This window comes from Ochotona princeps, chromosome 32 (assembly GCF_030435755.1).
Source record: "Ochotona princeps isolate mOchPri1 chromosome 32, mOchPri1.hap1, whole genome shotgun sequence".
NCBI lineage: Eukaryota > Metazoa > Chordata > Mammalia > Lagomorpha > Ochotonidae > Ochotona > Ochotona princeps.
The window spans coordinates 10,072,234-10,093,621 of NC_080863.1; the positions used below are offsets into that span (position 1 = coordinate 10,072,234).

General features: G+C 39.6%; 1 protein-coding gene across 1 annotated transcript in view; it reads right to left on the reverse strand.

Moving 5' to 3' along the window:
- The window catches only part of MAGI2 (membrane associated guanylate kinase, WW and PDZ domain containing 2), a 902,006-nt gene that overhangs the window by 280,173 nt on the left and 600,445 nt on the right, over nt 1–21,388 (reverse strand). Inside the window, exon 6 of the mRNA XM_058657499.1 lies at nt 12,115–12,194. Within this exon, the coding sequence (XP_058513482.1) occupies nt 12,115–12,194 (80 nt within the window). The remainder of the gene's footprint in view (nt 1–12,114; nt 12,195–21,388) is intronic.

Consider the following 21,388-nt stretch of genomic DNA (forward strand, 5'->3'; position numbering starts at 1 on the left):
TTTATCTTTTTTTTTCTTTTGAATCACCAGTTTATCCAATGTTGAGCCAGCTTTTTAAAAATTCTTTTTACTGATATTATTTTTTCTTCATATAATTTTATAGGCATGATTCATCTTTGTGAAAAAAGTTTCATTTATTTTTATTGGAAAGGCAGATATACAAGAGAGAGAGAAGGAAAGACAGAGAGAAAGATCTTCCATCTGCTGGCTCACTCCCCAAGTGGCCTCAACAGTCACAGCTAAGCCAATCCGAAGCCAAGAGCCAGAAACGTTTTCTGAGTCTCCCATGCAAGTGCGGGATCCCAAGGCTTTGGGCCGTCCTCCACTACTTTCCCAGGCCCCAAGTAGGGAGCTGGAAGGGAAGTGGAGCAGCTGGTATACAAACTGGAGTCCACATGGGATCCCGGCACATGCAAGGCAAGGACTTTTGATGTGAGATAACAAACAGAAATTTAAAAAGCAATGCAGAATTCTGCTTTTAGAGAGTCACAAAGAATACATAGGCTTGTGTAGCCATTTGGGTCAGTCCCCAAAATGACTGTTTTCATGAGACATAGAGTGACACAGAGAATAATTTGTTCATGCACATGGGAGCACGTATCGAAAGGGGGAAGAAGACGCACAGTTGATTGGCTGAACAAAATAAGTATGGTACAAATGATTGGTGTGACTGAAGCTATCATGTGTATGAGACAAAATGTTTTGTAATAAAGTCATTTTTTTCTATCAAGTTTCCAATACATACAATTAGTATAAAATATATGTTAACATGTCCTTAAGGCAAGCCTTTAGTAGCAGTTGTAAATTTTAGTGGCTGACTGAAATTGCTTCTAAAGGCCACACATTTTGTTCTTGCTTATGGAAGGAAGATTTATGTTGTTTTCAAAACCATTTCAGACCCAAAGTAAGACACAGCACTGTTGGAGTGTATCAAGAGTCACAGTATTTTTCACAGTGTCTTCCTTCTGAGAAGAGCCGAGTGATCCCAGCATTTGTTTTCCATAAAATGGGAATCAGGGTATCCTGTGCTCACCCGGACATCGTAAGAATGAAATAAAACACACAAAAAGCAACACGAAACACATGCATTCATTACTCAGGATATTCATTTTGAAACAACCACAAAATTAGTTGTGGAAAGGACAGGAATTTATTGAAATCGATTCTGTAGGAATAGCTCTAGGAATCGGGGTCAGAAGCGGCTCCTTACCTATTTTATCTTACAGATGACTATAATCATTTCTGTCTCATGCAACCATGTCCCATCACTAGATTCCTCAAGTCCATCCACAGCTAACACATTTCTTTCCTCTCTTCTTCAGTTACAACTTATTTGGTCCCTTAAAACTGACCACCAAAAATCTATTTTCCGATAGAAATCTCCTCTAATTAACCCAAGTGTATTTATCATGCTGTGCTTTTCCACTATTCCCGTTTAGGCGTAGGTCAGGCACTCGTTGGATTTACTCTTTTTAGACATGATACTTAGATGTTTGTGCTAGTTTTCTTACAGCGACAAACATACAATACCTCTCTAGCCTTCCTTACTGTGCACAAACTCTCTAACAGAAAGCTCTAAGTCAGAAGCACATCAAATAGGAGAGTCCAGAAGAGAGAGGGAAGAGAGAAAGGACAGAAGCCTGTGTTTTGATCAGAAGCAGTAAAAGATGAATTCTTTGGAAAAACCGTTACAGCTTCCTTGACTCAGTGCTGTGGCTCTTCATCACCAGGGGACACTCTGTCATCACTAGGGAACACACTGTGCTACATGTCAGGTTATACCCCATATTCCAATTGCAGTCACGGATCCCTTGGGGGTTTCAGCGCCTTATAATTTTTAAAGGCTGTCTCACATACTATCCAACATGTTGATAATGCTGTGAGAATAAACCAACTGGAACACTAACCTATTGAGAAAAATGCCAAATTATGAAATATTGATATAGATGTTAGTTTTTTTTCTCTATCCATGGTCTAAAAGCAACTGCTTACTATATGGCATTAGGTATCTGGTGAGTTTTGTGTGAAGATGTTGCAAAATTAATCCCATTACTATCAGATACTGTGCTAGCTTACGAAATAAAATTTCCAGTCATATAGCCCCACATAAAAACACACAGGCTGGATCTAGACTAAAAAAGAAGCAGTCATTCTTAAACTGTACTGCAAATAACAATAACATGCTAATATGATATAGCTCCTGGCAATAAGGTTATAATTAAATTAAATATAACAGCTATTGAAGGTGACCAAGCCTCCGTTATTGGACTGAGCAGAAGGGAGAATTGGCTCAAAACGCAGTATGAGATGAACATTTTTAAATAAGCCTAACCAAACTCCCCATTCTCGTGTGTCCTGAATTCTTGGACAAGATATGTTCTCAATGGAGCTGGTATCAAAACACTAAAGAAAAGTTTGTTCTGTTTTTGTCTGTGTGTAACAAGGAGTCTCCATAAAGCTCACACGTAATCGTGAGTTTTTAGAAACATATGTTCTTGTGGAAGGGTTTATTAATTTGTTCATTGTACAGGAAGAGAGATGGAGAAAGAAACCTTCCATTGGCTGGTTTCCTCTCCAAACGTCTGCAAGAGTTGGGCGTGGTGGTGCTGAAGCAAGCAGCACAGGATTCTTTAAGGTACCTTGTGTAGATGTAAAAGAAGTTGAAGTTCGTTTTTTTTGTTTGTTTTTGTTGGCCACCAACGGCTTGGAAAGTACTGGTTTTGATGCACAGCATTTAGCAAACTTTAAAATTAGATGTAGACAGAGATTCATTAGATCATCTCAACTCAACAAATGGAGTTAAACCTTTAATTTGTTTTTCCAGCCATGAGCCACAGTGAATGCTCAATTCCTTGACTTTGAGTTGACGGTATGCATCCGATTCTCCCATTTCTGGAAGAACGTGCCTGCAATGCTCAGATCAGCGATTCACCTTTCTGTTTGGCATTCTGCATTGCTGAGCAAACTTCACCACCCAGGGACACTTAAGCCTGGGCCTGGCAGCATGATTGACATGAACCCACGTTCTGTTCTTAGCAAGACTGTTTCCACATTATGTGGACTGCAGTGAGCATGTTAATAAATTCTGAAAACACAGAAAACAATAGGAGCTTGTTCTTTAACACAATATGTTTCGTAACACAAAATATACTTCAATACTTATCCTAAAATATCTTTCTGAGAGCTAACTGCACCCTGTTCACTTAACAACAAAAGTCATATGGCACTTACTTAATTCTTTCATCATACAATTCCACCAATCAGCCTATTTACCACTACGATGGCTTAGGGAAAATGTGAGAAAAGTTCTTTTTTATTTATGTGCCAAATGTTACGGTAAGACTATTTGTAACCAATTACCTCTAACAAATTTGTTATGCCTTAATGTCTCTAAATATTGCATGATGTTTGATGAAGGACACTCCATCTTAACCTCAGGTGAGTTGGATTCAAGCCTCATTTCTTAAGACATATAGTGAGCAAGGCCCTTAAGCCCTTGCCACAGCATCATTACCTGAAAAATGAGAGTTAAAATTCTTGACCTGCACTACAGGCTGTGGGTAAATGGAAACAGAAAGAAACCATGTGAAAATATTTCTTTTAAGCTTTAAAGTACTTTAAAGTACTAAAAGTCATATTGAGACAAGATGGCATAGAGTCAATTTTCCCTTTTCCTTCCCTCCAAAAACAAGAAATTATCTAGGGAATGACACAACAAACAATCACAGAAAAGACTGAACGGTAGAAAGAAGAAAGGAGACTGGCTGGGGACCACAGGACTTGGGGAGCAACATTGCGGTGAATTTCAAGGGTGTCCTTTATCTCCTGTATTTCACAGACTGTGCCAGGAGATCACTGGGCCAGAACAGACACCAAGCACATACAAACAAAGAAGCAAGCAAACAAATGGCAAAAGCCTACTTTTTTCTGGCAGGGAGTCCACAAAATGAGACCTGCAGCAGGGACCCAGGAGGATCTCTTCTCTGGCCTATAACCAGTGGCAGTGGTGAGTCTGTTTTACTTGCCGGGTTAGTACTTGTAGGGTCCGGAATGGCCAACCTATCTCCCACAAGCAGAGGTTTTCTAATGCATGTGCCATGGTGATGATGCTGGGTTCTACAGATGACCTTTTCCCTGACTCAGAGCTGCTAGACGGGATGAGTACACGAGTCAGAGAAAACATTTCCCATGTACATGGAACTGGCATTTCAGAGCCTTCCAGGCAAGAATGGTGACTCAGGAAAGTGCCTTCTACATCTTATAGGTAGTACCTACAAGCAATACGTTCCGACTGACAAGGACAGCAACAACAAAAACCTCCGAAGAAGAAACAGTCAGACCAAAAAAGCATTGCAAAGGCTTTGAAAGCCAAATAATTCTGTTTGGAAAGGCAGCCTACTAAATTGGTCAGAAACAACGCATCAAACCCAGACAGGGACACTGTCTGCCAAAATGAATGCTTTTTAAAAAATGTCTACTTAGACAAGTTATATATAAAAATGTCCAGTATAAATTCAAATATAACTCATTACAGCAAGAACCAAGAAAACCAGACATGGAATGAAAACAGATCATCGACGGACCCCATTACCCAGCAAAACCAAACGCTAGACTTCAGCCAAAGGTCTAAAAAAGTAGCTATCATAAAGGTGTTTGAAAAGCAATTGTGAATTTGAATCAAGCGATAATAAACAGAAAACAAACAGAAGTTTAAAAAGCATCAAATAGAAAGCATCTAATGGAAAAACAAAACAATAAAATTAAAATCTTGCAGGGTGGATCTGGTGGCAGGGTTCACGCGACAGGTAGGGCTACAGTGGAATTGAAGAAAGGTCACAGAATTTCCTGAAAAACTCAACTTGGAAGAAGCAGATGATTTACTGAACTGGCACAACTGTCAACCCTGAAACACAGTGAGGAACACACCCTGAACGGTTCCCCTGACCATTGAAACAATCAAATTTCTAACTAAAATTATCTTGAAAATATTGCTTAGCTCACGTGATTTCAGTGGAAAATGCTGTGAAACGTGTAGAAAAGAACTGACAGCAACTTTACACAAACTCTTCCAAAAAAAAAAAAAAAAAAAACACGAGAGGAGAAAGTGCTTCCCAAATCATTTAAGGTGGCCAGGAATGCTCTGACATTCAAAACCAGATAAAAACAATGGCAACAATGAAAATTTTGTTTCTCCTTAAGAAAGCTAGAATATGTGCAACTTGAACAAAGCAATATATAAAAAAGGTTTATATAACACGTGGGACTCTTCACCCAAAATGTTAGGTTGGTTCAGTTTTAAAAATCAATAAATGTAATCTAACATATCAACAATCTTAAGATCATTTCAATAGCAAATTATCTACGCAGAAATAATAAAAAATGCATGAAAAAGATGTGTGCTTAATAGATCATTTATGTAAGTTCAGAGATTAAATACTCAAGTCTATCATATTTCTTCATAACGGTGGAGACACAGTAAGATAAATTAAAACTGCACAACGATTTAAATCGTTTCAAGGAAATAAACTGCTTGGGCATACCCTAAAAATACATATTTTTTACAGAGTGATAATGGAAAAGCCTTAAGAAGACATAAATAATTGGGAAGACTGATGTACATGGACCAAAATATTCAACGCAATAAATGTCAATCTTCTAACTCTGTTGTATAGCCACAATGCTTACACACACACACACACACACACAATGATGTGTACTGCAGGCATACCTGGCTGCTCTGAAGCACATTGCCTGCCATTGATACCACAGTCTCTTCATGTAAGTTATTAACGTCGGAGGAGACTTATGAGGAGAATTTAGGCTTCACTGTCTAATACTTTGAAACTTCCTGTGAATTCCTAGCCGTTTCAAGATACAAAGGTTTTAAAAATCGTATTTGAAAAATGCTAAAGTCTCTCTGCACAGCAGTGCAGAACAGACTTGATGATGTTGATATTATCTTTAACGGCACATGCATTGAGGAGCTACGAAAGGTATAATTCGCTCTCAAACAAAAACTACACCTTAGCAGTCAAGAAATACCAAGAGGTAGAGGTGAAGAATCCCTACGCAGATACTGCGATACAGCTGCAATAAATATTAACAGCTAATGGATGAACTCCATAAATAATTAATATGAGAATAATATTCAAAATACTTAGCAACTCTTATGGTCTTGACATCAACCAATTCAGAATAACCACTGGGACCAATTAGAAGACATGCTAGCCATAAACAAGCCAAACTTTGATACCAGAGCATACTAGGGGGATATCAATTCTCTTTGATTTAATTTGTATAAATTTTGCTCTTTTCTCTGCAAATATTATTATTCTCACACCTTTTTTTCTGAGTACTCCTGAGTCAAACAGTATCATAATGTGGGGTGACGCATACCTCAAAGTGTTTCAGTAGAAACACCATAACACATATGAATAATTACCAATCAACTAGGTAGAAAGTAACTGCTTCCATTAAGCTATTTGCTATTTCCTTATTTTCACACAAGGACAGAAACAAAGTAACGAATCAACCCATACCATAAAGGTAGGTGTTCAATATTTGCATAAAAATTAATTTTCATAATTGTAAAGCTTTAGTGTTTGAAAAATTAATATTAATAGTGTCTGCTTTTATAACATCTTCCTGGTAGAAAAACCCCAAGGCTGTTTACAAATATAACCTCAGCAGCCTCATCAGGGTTATCAGGTTAGGAAAAACAACACTTTAAGGGAAAATTGATTTGGTCGTATTTAATCTTGTTAAGAAATCCGAATCATTCATTATCAGTGTAAGCTTAATAAGAAACAGTCCGAAACCTCTGCTGGAAAGGACATAAACTCTGCAGTCTAGAAAACGAATTTGAAATATGAAAATCTAATATGTGCATCTGCTTTTCTAAAAGTCACTTAAGAAATGATTCAGAATAATGAGTACTTCCTACTGTTTCATCCCTAAAATTAATTATTTATGTATGTCATTTATTTCTGTTAAGATTTATTGCATTTTTATTTGAAAGGTAGAGTTACTGACAGAAGGAGAGATGAAGAGGGGCTGAAAGAGAGAGAGAGAAAGAGAGAGGGGAGTTACTGACAGAGGAGAGATGGGGATGGAGTGAGAGAAAGAGAAGGAGGGAGAGGGAGAGAGAAAGAAAGAAAGAGAGAGAGAGAGAGATCTTCCATCTGCTGGCTCATTCCCTAAACAGTTGCTAAAGCTAAGCTGTGTTGAAGCCTGGAGCCAGGAGCCTCCTCTGGGGCTTCCACATGAGTGCAGGGACTCAAGGACTTGAACCATCCAACACCATCTATGAAATCATGAACAGGAAGCTGATCAAAAGTAGAGCAGGCAGGACTTGAGCTACTGCTCCTATGGGATGACGGGTGCCCAAGGGAGAAGCTCAGTTTACCATGCCACAGTATGGGTCCTTACGTATTTTATTTGACAGACGGAGAAATACCGGGAGAAAGACATGAACATAGAGACAAGAATGATTTCCCATCAGCTTTTGCCCTTCCCCCACTATCTGGAACAGCCAGGTCTGGGTTGAGGTTGAAGCAAGGAGCCAGGAAGGCAATCTGAGCCTTCCCTGAGGTTGGCAGGAATAGAATTACATGAGCCATCCTCACTGCCTCCCACGCTGTTCCTCTGCAGGACGCTGAAACGAGGAACATAGTGCAGGCGGGAACCAAGCTCGGATAAGGAGAGCAGGTGTCCTCACCGCTAGGCACAATGCCGGCCCCTTTCTGCTAATTCCCTTCTCTTAGAAAATAAGTAATTCAGCCTAATGAACACATTTAAAGGTATATCTTACACTGTCTTTATGTGCATTTTGGAAAAAATAATAATAATTTAAAGGTTCATCCAATCATCGCTCCAAGCGTTGGTTGCCAGAGGTTGAAAATGCTGCTCTGATGCACAAAAATGGGTTAAGATTCTCTATTTCCTTAGGGCAACATGTCAAAATATACTTAGAATCCATGCACTTTAGGTAACGGAAATAATGTGTGTGGATGTAATGAAAATTTGGTGAGAACTTAGAGTTCAACAGAAAGAAGGGGGGAAGTTGTATTCTGTCGATGATCAGGCTGGAATTGGCTAGAAGGACAGTTCCAAGACCATAAGGATATGTTCATTTCATCTCTCCAGGACGCTCTGGAGTCATCCAAAGCCCCTTACTCTGACTCCCCCTTTTTCCTCCTGTGAAGTTGAATTCCTGAAGGAATGCAAACTGTGTAGTTCTTTAGAATTTATGGCACAATAAGCACAGTGGTTTCGGTATGTGAAACTCCATCTGCGTAGAATACGCAGAATTCTCATTTGACTTGGATAAACGCCAAGCCTCTTAGGGTTCAAGTGGAAGGTCAGAGGTCATGCATTTGGGATGGAGTTTTCCTGGACTCCAAGTCCTACACAGTTCATGTGAACAAAATCAAGTGTTCCAATTGAATTTAATCACATTTCAACTTTTGAAAAAAAAATCATTCTCCCCAGACCTCCTTCACATTTAGTATTTTCTTGATTGTACTGATATTTCATCGCATAACTGAGATTGGAAATGTCTCAGAAGAATTTCCAATGCTGATTCTCAGGAAACAAGCACGACCGTGCTTCCAGTGTGGTTTAACCAGTCTGGTACGCACATCATTGAATATTTAATTGCTATTTCTGCAGCAATGTAAGAAAGAGGCTGTCTTGGCTTGCCAAACAGCAATTCTTGCAAATACTAATAATAGAACCCAGTCGTAGGTGGAGGCTTTTTCTGCCTGTAGACTGATGTTCAAAGTCCGAAGTGCACTCAGAGCTACAGTATATACAAGAAAACGATGCCTTTGGTGTTTTCAACCACATGGTGGGAGAATGGAGCATTAGCATCCTTTGAAAATATGCAAAATGATTGCCCTTGTATCAGTAAAGTGAGTGTGTGGATTCAATTTTCCTCCTTGATACCAATCCAAAAACATTTGCTGTTGTTCCTGATCTAAGGCAAACTCTAAGCAGTTGGTATTTGCACCCAACCCTCTTTTCCTTTCCTTTCCTTTATTGCAGCAGGCAAAAACATTAACTTTAGGTATTTATGTAAACATTTCTGCAAAAACAGACATTCACAGATCCACCTCTATACATGCTTATACAAGCTCACATGCACAACCTCATATTCATTTGTAGTGTGTATGCAGGCCACCATGTGAAAGGATTAAAGTAGGAATTATTGAAGTAACAATTTATAACAGGCAGCCCAAACAAGGTCTAAGATGCATAATTGAAAAACCACTGAACTACAATTTCTATTTCCAGGCAGAATGGAATAAGTAGTTTATAGTCCATGAGGAAACAGCAAAATCCAAAGAGAAATTTACTAAAGGGTCCACAGAACTGCTGAAGCCACAGAGTCCAGAAGATGTGGGATTCTGAAGAGAGCCCTAGAGACCCGAGGGAAGAATCTGCACTTGATGTTGAGTTGGCCTGGGGAGACAGTTACTGCTAGGATTTAGAGAAACCAGCCTAGAGAGAGTGAATTTTCATAGGCTGGAATGACACAATAGAAACTTCAAGAGACTTCAGATACTCAGTTAATAATGCCCTGAGAAGTGTTCAACAATCAAACTGCAAAGTCTAGAGGCAAAAAGTCAAGCTATAACCCCTGAAAAACACCCCAGTTTTTTGACAGTCTTAAATTTCTGAGAAGAAAAATATTGCAAAGCATAGACTTTCAAGATCCACCCTATGAAAGAATCCACATGTGTTCATTAGGCTACAGTTCATTCTGTGCATTGAATCCAGCTCACCCTAACTTTCATAGGGCCCACGGGCTAAGAACCATTTGTACATTTTTATCAGTCTAAGGAAAGAAAAATCTAAAGAATATATTCTGTTAGATGAAGGTACACAAAATTCAAATTTGTATGCCCATAAATAAAGCTCTATTAGAATAAATCCATGACCTTTACATATTGACTTTGGCTCTTTCTGCACAGTGAGTAATTGCAAAGAGACTGGGGGATCTGCAAAGCCTAAAATATTTACTGCCTGGTTCTTCAAAAAAAAAATGTACTGAACTATAGTAGGCTGTTAGTTGAAAACCTTGGCAGGCAAATGCCTAGGAGCAGAGGTAAAAAAGAGGGAGCTGAGCTTCATGTTCACTCAGTTCTACACTGGTTGGTAATTTGGTCTTCTCTGCCTCGGGGAGCAAAGATGGGTCCATGTTGGCCAGCTAAAGATATTGTCTGGAACTCGTGCCAATTTGTTATCACACACATTATGATATTATGATATTCTAAAAAATACCACAATAACGTTCTGTTGTCTGTGCTGATGTGTGATTCATAACTGACTTAGCTGGCAGGCTCAAGAGCAACCCATTAACATTCAGCATTGTCAGGAAGTCACTTTCATTTGCACTACCAGAGCAAAAACAAAACACAAGTAACAGTATTACCTAATGAAGAATAAGTTTGTATCCATTGTAAAATATTCTGGTAGCATATGGAACAAAGTCTCTGGATGCCAAACAAATGCTGAATGCTAAGGCAAATCCTACATTCTAGGACTGATTCCCTGGACTTGTGGTTCACAGGCTGCTAGCATCATATCTGCAACCACCCTTAGAAGACTGTAAACTGACGTGGAGGAAGATTCCCACTACAGAAATATTATAATTATGCAATATGTTATGCCTACCTCTCTCAGGATTTTACAATGTGACTTTAATAGTATTTTATAATGAAAAGAACAACTCTAAGGAGCAAGACAGCTGAGAAGTTCAACATGTCACAGAACTGTAACATGATTAAATTCCTTTTAATTAGGACATACTAAGGCTTTACATCTGTGACTTAAGTGAATTACAACATCCAGCTATCACACATCGGGTCACAGCTGGCAACACAAGTCAGATTGGTGTCAATGAAAGGGACCCCAATGATGCTTCAAGCTCAGGTTTTACAATAATTTCACGGGATTAAACCAAATACAGTTGGACTGTTACACAGAAAGGATACAGTTAAAGTTCCTGATATAAAATTCACTGTGGATACTGGATTTACATATGTCCATATAAGTTGCATTCTCTAATTTTTAAATGTAACTCAGTAAGATACCTGGCCTGTGAAGAGCTGTCTTTCATCACAGGGAAACACTACGATATCAGAGCCTCAGCTGAGAACATCAGAATTACGGTTAAAATGAAAACCACTTTTAGCATTAGAGACTTTTTAAAAGTTAACTTAAAAAAAACTTTTTAAAGTCCAGATGTTGTCTGACTTTCCTCATCTCTACAAGCTCTTCAAATGACAGAAACCTCTAAATAGGTTCTGGTAATTTAATCTGGTAATTTAATTTAATAAGGGTTCTGAACTTGGTCAAATCGCAAATCATCAGAACAATATGCTACTTATTCTTTTGGCTGAGCTTTAAATGTTCTTTTAACCTTAAATTCGATATACATATTTTAAAAATTCAAGTATCATAGGCATCAGCTACCTAATTGGCTAATCTAGAAATACGTTTTACATTCATACAGTTCCCTGAATTAGTTTGCAAAATTCCTTACAGCCATGAACACAGCCCATTCTTAGACAAGCGTGGCTGGGAAACACAAAGAATCACCCAAAACATTGCTACAATGAGTTACATTATTTCAACGTCTGAACAAAATAAAAAATGCATATATTATGATACTGATCGTTCCTTAGAAACTGCCAGAAGGCAATGCCTTTCAAGACAAAAGGAAATCCTATTTCTAGTGCCACAATGATGCTTCCCTGCGCATATTACCTGATTCCAGCTAAAAGATCACAGTCCCCAGAGGGACATATTGCAATCGCAAAGTCCTTAGTAGGTGGCGGAAAGTCAGTTGAAGGGTCAAACAGAAACAACCCGGGGATGACAGACATGTGATATTCAGCCCAGATCTCCGTGGAGAGGAAAAGCAAAACCGCATGGCCCTGAGGAAATGCCGAGCTAATTCTGTCATGTAGCTGAGCATTCAAATATTACATCTCTGAAATGCTCTCTCTGCCAGATTACGACTTCTTTTAGGTAAAACCCTCTTTTCAGAAACATAAACATTCTCTAAGTGCACGGCGGCTGAAATCCCATAAAAACTTAATAACCTACCATTTCCCTTGCACTCTTCTGGGGGTTTAGCCTTTTTCGCAAGTCGTGGATCCAGCCATGATGTTGTCTTTGTGTTATGGCTGAAAAGAAAAGAGATTACTCTGAACAGACACATACTAAAAAGAATCGAGTTTATTCCTTAAGAAAAAAAAAAAGCGGGGTTAGTCCAACAAAATTGCAATCGATACACTTAATTTGCTTACTGGTTCCAGGGAGCCCTGAAGGAGGTGTAAGAGTAATTTTGCAAGGCAGCTGTAAATTTGGCAACCTCAGCTCCCTGTCCTCAAAGCAGCTATTTTTATTAAAATCAACTAGGATGTTGCCAAGTTAACCTCATTGCAAATGCAGAACTCATCCAGAGCAAAAGGAATTTATTACAAATACAGGATTCTCCAGTTGGAAGGGCACAGTCCGCAGCCTCCGACGCTGTGAGTTTAGCAAAAGCATTATTTTCATCTTAAACCTGTCCTTTTCAGAGGCAGTTGTGTTGTTGTTCCTTGCTAACTCTAGAGCTGGCAAGAGACAGTACAAAGGGGATGCAAATTACAGCATGCTGTCGGGATACTTATATTTTCTTAAAAACGATCAGTAGCAATTTTACTCACATTTAGGGATCTAAATACCTTCACCTTCTTCTGAGAAATCTAACATACTGAATAAAATAAAATAAAAGTCTGCATTTGGATGCTTCTGGAACGGAGTCTCTAGAAACTAGTGGTAAAAAGATCTTTTTGTTTGGGGAAAAAATGTTTTCTTGCAAATTTTGTGTCAAGGATGTAAATAAAAAAAAAAAAGGAAAGGAGTTGTTAGAGAAGTTGAAAGAATCACCTGGTGAACTTAGGTCAAATGCATGTTCTGGATCCTAATGATAATTTGCTACTCACAATGGGGATCTTCAAAACCAGTGTCACTTGGGTGATTCTTGGGCAAAGGATAATTCAAGACTCTCAAGGGCTCCTAGCTGCCCGAGGAGCAGGGGCGTCCACCGTGCACAGCTGTCTCAAGGGATCTCATCAACCAGAGGGCAAATGAGCAAGGCTGGGACTGTCGTCAGGGTTTCAGGAATGAAGGAGCAGAGAGTCAGGTGTGACAAACCGTTAGGTTTCTGCAGGGAACAGCAGTAAGAGGGCCCAGGACTGGACTGCAGCAGGATCAACCAATAAATAGGGTACTTGAGCACGCTTTCACAAGAAAATATTCTCAGGTGGCAGATTTATGGTTAAGTTTGCAGGAACAGCTTTTTCCTATGGGAAGAAGTTCTCAAGTCAGGAAGGACAACATGGCCCCCGAAAAGCCATTCCTAGGTGTCAAGCAGCATTTCCTGCACAATCCCCCTTGTCTGCCTACAGGTACAGTCATCTCTAACGTGAGAACGAGACACCAAGACCTTGAGTCTGGAATCTCTACTCCCGAAGACGAATGCCTCATTTCTGACTTGGCAGCTGTGATGAAGAGAAAATTCTCCCTCCATCACTTTCTTCCCGAGCTCTTCAATGACAGATGCGTCTGAATAGGGAGGGCTTTAATAATTTGATCAGACCAAACTTCGCATTTGGGCAAAAATAAATCATCAGAAGAAAGTGCCAACTTGTACATCCTCCGTTTGCAACATCTGATGGGGGCTTCATTTTCTAATTTCACAAAGATGTCGCATGCTGCAGACACTTTCCTCTGGATTTGCAAGGTGTCACCCTCATCTTGTCTTTTTCTTTCAACTTAGACCTGAAGCCCAAAGATGAAGATGTGGGCTGTCCTGACTGGGAATAAGGGGTTTGGGTTCGAGTATTGATTTCATTTCACAAAACAGCAGGTGTCTGTGTGTGTGTGTGTGTGTGTGTGTGTGTGTGTTTCACACTCTATGAGGCAGGAATAATGCCGAGAGATGAACCAATTCCTTCTTTTAAGTAGCTTCTTCTGTACTTTTTCAGAAAAGTTATTTCTAGGTCCCTTACACATATTTACAAATGCAAAAAAAAAATTTGCTGGAAAAGCATTAAGAAATCATTACTAAGACTCTCCAGGGAGTGAAATGACCATTCCTGTACCCTACCACCATGGATCTCAAATACTGGTGAAATTAGTTAGAGAACTGTGTTTCTTTGCTTTCCTGAGTTTATATAAAGCATTTTATTAGAGGATTTTTTTTTTTTTTAGGTTGAACTAGCATTAACAGTCTGTCACTTTCATGCATCCTGACAGATTAAGTCTCTTACAGTTAACAGCATTTTTAGCGGGTCTTCAGAAATGATTCTGAAAGAAATGTGAGCAATAGTTACCTCCAATAATTGTCTTAAACATCATATAAAGACATAGCACAGGGCTTTTTAACAGACACTCTTACCATCCTTGCAATTTGTATGCTACTCCAGATGCCTGACAGACAGAGAAAGTATTTTTTTAAGCATTTGGGAGACGACAGACCAAATAGGTTTTCCATTTCCCTTAAATTATGTATTTTAAGCCTTAATAATTCCATTCAAAAATAGGCTTGGGTGTTGAACAGGAAACTGTATCAAAGGGGGACCACTGAGGGATTGTCACCATCCTCACTTTGCTGAAGTTGGAGGCGTTGGTTCCTTTGCCTTCTAGGGCATATTCAGATTTAGATCATCAATTTTCTGTATCCAAGTTGTTTTTCTGCAAAGTGTCAGGGAATGAATATGTGAAAAGTGTGCAATCTTACATTTCAAGTTTCCTTCACAGAAGCACACACCTGGCTGGGCTAGGAGGACACAGAATCTTTGCTCACTCCGGTTGAGAATTGGACACATATAGTTTAGGAGATTTGAGTCCTGATAGTATATTGCCTTATGTATTCCTACAGACAGAGCTAATGTGATGCTTATGAAAAGTGAGTTATCAAGCAGAGAAAAGTCAATAGCTATTTACACTCAATCACTGCCATCTTTAAAAATGCAGATGAAAAACCTTAAACAATAATTCACCTCTTGGGTGTATTCAAAAGCCTCTTTTGATATTAAACCATATCCCAAGTGCATCTGCAGGGACTGAAATAAAAACAGAGTGAAATTTCACTCAGCTCCAAAAGTCTAGTTTAAATTCCTATCAACACTGGCCTTGGAGACATTCAAGAGGCTGCCCGATAATGAATGAGACATTTCTGTACATGTGGTAAGCTTAACCTTTGCCAAGCTGACAAAAGCAGCATGTTAAATAATAACATCTTCTGAAAAAATATTTTTTTCTCACACAGAAAATACTTTGTAGCAACAGGAAAACCCGCTGACATGGCGTGCCACTGCACGGTCATTCTCGCTGTCTCCTGATACTTCTCGGTTGTTTACTTGTCAGGGGCTGAAGCAGAACTTTCACATACATCGCACCATTTACTGCTAATGAGCCCTTCGCGGCTAAGTGTTCTGAACTCCATTACACAGATGGAGAAATTAGGGTTGTGAGGAGCTGTGTGTCCAAGGGATACATGGCTTATTGGCGGAAACAACGGTGCTAACATTGAGCCCAGTACATCTGATTTCCAAACCCTAAGTCTACTATGGTCTAAAACCATAGTGAACCCAACATTTTGCTTTTTCTCTGAAATGTTTGATTTCATGCCCTTGGATGGTGGTTAAGGGTTTGTTTCATAGGTCCTGACAACAGCTTTAGAAACAAATCTTTACGTCCAATGTCAGGGCAGTCATCTCTAGAAATTCCTTCATCAGTGTTATATCGAGGTATTAAATTAAATATTATTGCATTACTGCCACTGAGGAAACATCTACAGCTACAAATTTTTTTCTCCTTATAAACTTACACTCTCTATTCAAATAACTTCCAAATCAAATTTCATTCATCCAAATGCATTTTCCAGAATTAAGTCCTTTTTATTAAAAATACAGTTTTATATAACCTACATCTACATATTGCATTTTAAAAGCAATACCAAAACACCAGAGTTTTAAAAAATGCTTTCAGAGGGTGGAATACTTATTTGGACCAAATCTTAAAATTTTCTTACAGACCATGTCTACTCTATATCTTCCTTCGCAGTTTTTAAACTCACATTAATGTTTCTCTGACAAGGTTACAAATCCTATTTTCGTTTTTTAAGCAATATACAACTAGACACTCAAAGGTAACCCACACCAAACTAAATTTTAAGATCTGATTTCTTTTCATTTCTCTTCCTTCCTTTACATTGTCACCCAGGTCAAAATAACGTTTTCACCTCTGCAGCAATATTAGAAATTATCCTTTCCATCAACTGAAACTTTATGGGTGGAATAAGAAGCATGTATTACTAAACATATTTACTCTGTTTGTTCTATGGCGTCTAAAAATGGTAATCGAGAGATAAGTGCTCATAAAAAGCCAATTCTACATATTCATCCTTAACCAATGGCTATTTTCATCTAGGGAAATACAATGCCAGAAGGGTAAGGCTGAAATCTATGGCACTTGAGTTCACGAAACATAATCCCTTGAACAAGGTAAACATGGCCCAGCTAAGTATTGGGATTCAGCAATAATCCAATGCGCGTGGATGCTAACGGTTGAATGCTAGTAGCTTTGTAAGCACAGAGAGAACAATAGAGATGGTTAGTTGTATTTTCTGTATTTCTGAAAGATAAGTATTAATTTTTAAAGATGAACATATCATTACCCAAAACCCTTTTTCTTACTTCTGTGTCATCATTCATACACTAAACTATTAAAAGAGGTTTTCAGGGGCCTGGCAAGGTAGTCTAGCACCTAAAAGTCCTTGCCCTACAAGCGCAGGGTTTCCCACATGGACTCCAGTTCTAATCCTGGCCACTCCACTTCTCATCAAACTCCCTGCTTGTGACCTGGGAAGACAGTAAAGGACCGCCCAAAGCTTGGGACCCTGCACCGGCATGGGAGACCTGGAAGAGGCTCTGGGCTCCTGGCTTCAGATCGGTACATCTCCGGCCATTGCGGCCACTTGGGGAGCGAACTGGCAGATGGGAAGATCTTCCTTTCTGTATATCTGACTTCACAATAAAAATAAAAAAGAGATCTTTTTTTAAAAAAGAGGTTTTTATGTCAGATGCTGTGTTGGAAATTTTAGGTGTCACACTCTGAACTATTCTGTCTATAACATTTATTTTTCTGTGAAAATAAAATCAGAATTCTGTGTAGGCACAAGAAAAGAAGCTGCAAATATACCCAATATAGCTATTACTTTTGCAGGCCAAATTAGAGAAAATCAGCCTAGATCAGATTTTGTCCTCAGGAAGGATGTGCCACGTTGAGAATGGCTGCCTGCTTATTGAAGGGTCGCTTCTATATTTCCATCCAATAAATTCCGGCATATTTTATCATCTATTTGATAAACAAAAAGTTTCAATTTATTGGAAACGGTAACCCGTGATTGAGTTAAAACCTAAGGGAATACAGACACAAGAACAGCAGAAGAAATGGGAACTAAGAGTGATTAGAACGTACAAATTCAGTCCTGGCAAAGATTTGGAAACCACTGAATAGCTGTGGCATTTTTTTCATAAATGTGATTTTTAGTTTCGAAAACTGGTATTTTTTAAAAGAAACTAGTAAGATGACATGATATTCACTGTCATTTGGAAAGACGGTAGTAAACAAATAGGTTTGTGGTGTGTGTGTGTGTGTGTGTGTGTGTGTGTGTGTATCACTAACTAAACTCTCAAAACACAGAGGTACTTTTAATGGGATTCCCAAACTAAGCCAATCCAGATTAACCTGGTGGCAGCTCTTCTTTATGTGACACTTAGCCTCTGGAATTGTGAATTTCCCCTGCAGGAAACGTATAAAACAAGTGCTGTTTGTAACATGAAAGATTACTTTCCTCCGCGGATGTTTGTATGGCTTAGGAGAGCGACCTTGGCAATGTTAACTTGTTGAAGGTTCCATAGAACCTCATGTACAAAATGGGGATAAATCAAGTACTGCATTTGGCTAGTTAGGATGTCATGGATGGGCTCGGCAGCACAGCAACCAAGCTGATGAACAAACATCTGAAGACAGACTACATCCCCTGAAAATACCAGCCGGGTCAGCTTTGCTGACAAGCCAACTCCAGAAGTTAAAATGGGTCTGAAGTTACATGCTCAGTCAACATCTGCTCAGGGAATAGAATTAAAGAAAGCTTGATAAGATGACTTCTTGGCACCTCATTACCTCTAACATCCTCAGCTTCATAAAGCGATGATCAAATGAACACATTGAATGTTTAGCGTATCAGCCAGTACTATTAACTCATCTGTATACAGCCCAGGAAAGGCGGGCATTAAAAATATGATAATGTGTTTATGTTTATATGCCTCATTGAAGTTTACAATTAATACTCTGCATACCTAAAATATAATGTGAATGTTGTTGTAAGTCAAAGGAACCACTGGTTTCATAAATATGCATTTAAAAATCTTAAAAATGGTTAAACATTAGGCATCGTTACCATTTAAAAACATCTTTGGAAGAGTACATTTATTCACAATTTAGAAATTTTTAGAAAGTACTTTCTCAGATATTCACCTTTTCCCATAAAAAAAATAAAAAGAAATGCTTTTTGAGTTGGGCCCACTAACTCACCAGTGGTGAGCACAACAGGAGGAAAAAAGATCCTCATGTTTTAGGTGTACAACTTCTGAAGGACTGACTCATTATCCTGCAATACCTGGCAAATCAATAAATATTCCAAAACAATATTACACAGGAGACAAATGGACTTTTCGTTACCTTAGATCAAAGCCTATTCAATACTGAAAGTTCCAGATAGAGCTCCCCTCCTCTAATCAGAAATAAGTATAAGAACGATCTATGTGTTAACTTTCTTTTTTTAAGATTTATTTATTTCTATTGTAAAGTCAGACGTACAGAGAGGAGGAGAGACAGAGAGGATGATCTTCTGTCCCATGATTCACTCCCCAAGTGGCTACAACAGCTGGCGCTGAGCTGATCCCAAGCCAGGAGCCCGGAAGCCTCTGCTGGGTCTCCCACACAGGTGCAGGATTCCAACACTGTGGGCCATCCTCGACTGCTTTCCCAAACCCCAAGCAGGGGATGATGAGAAGTGGGGTTGCCCGGATTAGAACCTGCGCCCGTATGGGATCCTGATACATTCAAGGCGAGGACTTCTAGCCACTAGGCCACCGCGCTGGGCCCCTGTGTGTCAATTTTCAGTGCAGACCATCGGTGTCTCCCTTCGCTTTCCTTCGTTCAGGTTATGGAGTTGAGAGGAGCTCCACAGGGGTGTGGCTATGGGCTGCAGGACAGCTACTCCACAACAGTTCCCCCACAGTGATTTCCAGTGACGTCAACCCTTCATCCATCACACAGCTCATCGACTTTTCTTCTCCTTTGGCTTTTTCCTTCTGGCTCTTTCGCCTTCCTTTCACGTTACTCTGCCTTTTTTTTTTTTTTTATGTTTTGATCTACTGACAGCTAAAATGCGTATGCATTGTATTTGTGAAAATCTGCTTGCAGTAGCAGACTTCTAGGTATTCTCATGGCACAAAATGTTAAGCATGTGAAATAATGCAAATATTATTGCCCAAGCATGCTCCCTGCCCCATCTCTGTCTCCTGCTCCAACAGAATCGTTCCTAGGGACTTTTCCATTACAGAGGTTTGTTCCAGTCAGGAATCTTCGGTATAACATTGGTGGAAGCATGCTTGCTGATTGGTGATGGTGGTCAGAGATTGGATTTTTGTCACTTGTCTTTAGGAAAGGAAGGGACACTCCAGAACAGATTGTGAAAGTAGGCAGGAGCAATCAGAGATGCGGGGGGGGGGGGTGGGAGGGGAAAGCAGAGAGAGAGGGGGAGAGGAACGCAGTGCTGGTGGGATGCTGTGGAAATGAAGGGCTGGGTCACCTACGCTTGGAGACACCTGTGCTCAGCACACTGAAGAGAGCCCCGGTCCAGGATGCATGGTGGGTTGGCATGTCAAGGCCTTGGGGGTACCTTCCAGGGCAGCCAGCCTGAAGGGGCCTTCTGCAGGGCCTCGCACACTGATCCTCTCTCTTCCTATCCACTTCAGTCCTGGGCCAGGTGTTTCATTCCCCTTGACCTTGGCTGAGTGCCTGCCTCTGTATCAGCTTTCTCTCCACACATGACACTGTGTGTCTCCTCTGCTGTTTCTGAATCTCCCACTTTATCCGATCACTACTCCTAATTCTCAAACTGCGCGTTGATTTAAATACTTAAAACTACATTGGTCAGTCTCTCAAGCGTTAGGGAGAAAATTAAAAACAACAAACAGAAAAAAGCCAATCATCTGCTCACTTTTTAAAAACACTAATATGGTCACAAATCCAAAATGCAGCGATTATTTCCTAGGCTTTTCCAACAAACATTTACTACTCTGATACAGACAGGGAGTGCCTGAGCACCCTCCAAACCACCCAGGGACTGGGTCTCAATAATGACAGGTCCTGTATCTCAAATGCTCTGTTTGTCCACATTCCCTAAGTTCCATGCCAAGCTGGCCTTGATGGAATAGCTTCACAGAATTCACAAATATCCAACTCGCCGCTCATAATTAGTATTCTCTTCCCCAACAGGACAGTACATTTCAAGGCTGGCACAGAATCTTCTAAATTTTTGGAGCCTATACTGCCTGATGACGACAATAGAATCTCTGCTAAATTCTCTAAAGTTCAACCATGGCCTCATTCTTTACTGCATACCCAGAGTCCGACTTCTGTCCTCCAAAGTCACTCGTCCGCACACCGCCAAAATGTGACACAGGTCAAAAAACAAAGTTAATCTCGCAATCACAGAGAAAGATTTGTGTGTAACTGTATTAGTTGGGGAGTGCTTATTAAGGACGTAGTACTTTAATCAAGTATATCTCCCCATCTATCACTTCCACAGACTTCCTCCTCCTCCAACACATAATAAAAATGTTGACAGCATCCATGTCTTTGTTCCGAATATCAGTTATTCTCAGTTAATGCATGAACTCGGATCTGAGATTTATGCTTTTGATTTCTGGTTTGCAATGATGTCATGTTGTGCTTCTCAAAATCAAAATTAATCAGACATAAATACAATGAAGAATGTTCTGTTGGTCACATTTTCAAAACTCTAAAAAGAGTGACTCGTTACCAACTAAGAAAAAGTTCTCCATGTCGTTGATTTTAGCCACAAAAATAAGGGAAGGAATTCTTTTTCAAAATTAGAATACCTGCTTAAAAGTGAATGCCAGTGATGCGTTTTCTGCAAAACATTGTGTTTTTTCTCATCCAAGTTGGAGTCAAGCAGAGCACCAAATAATTACCTGATTACATATTCCCTATGCCACACATATCCGAATTT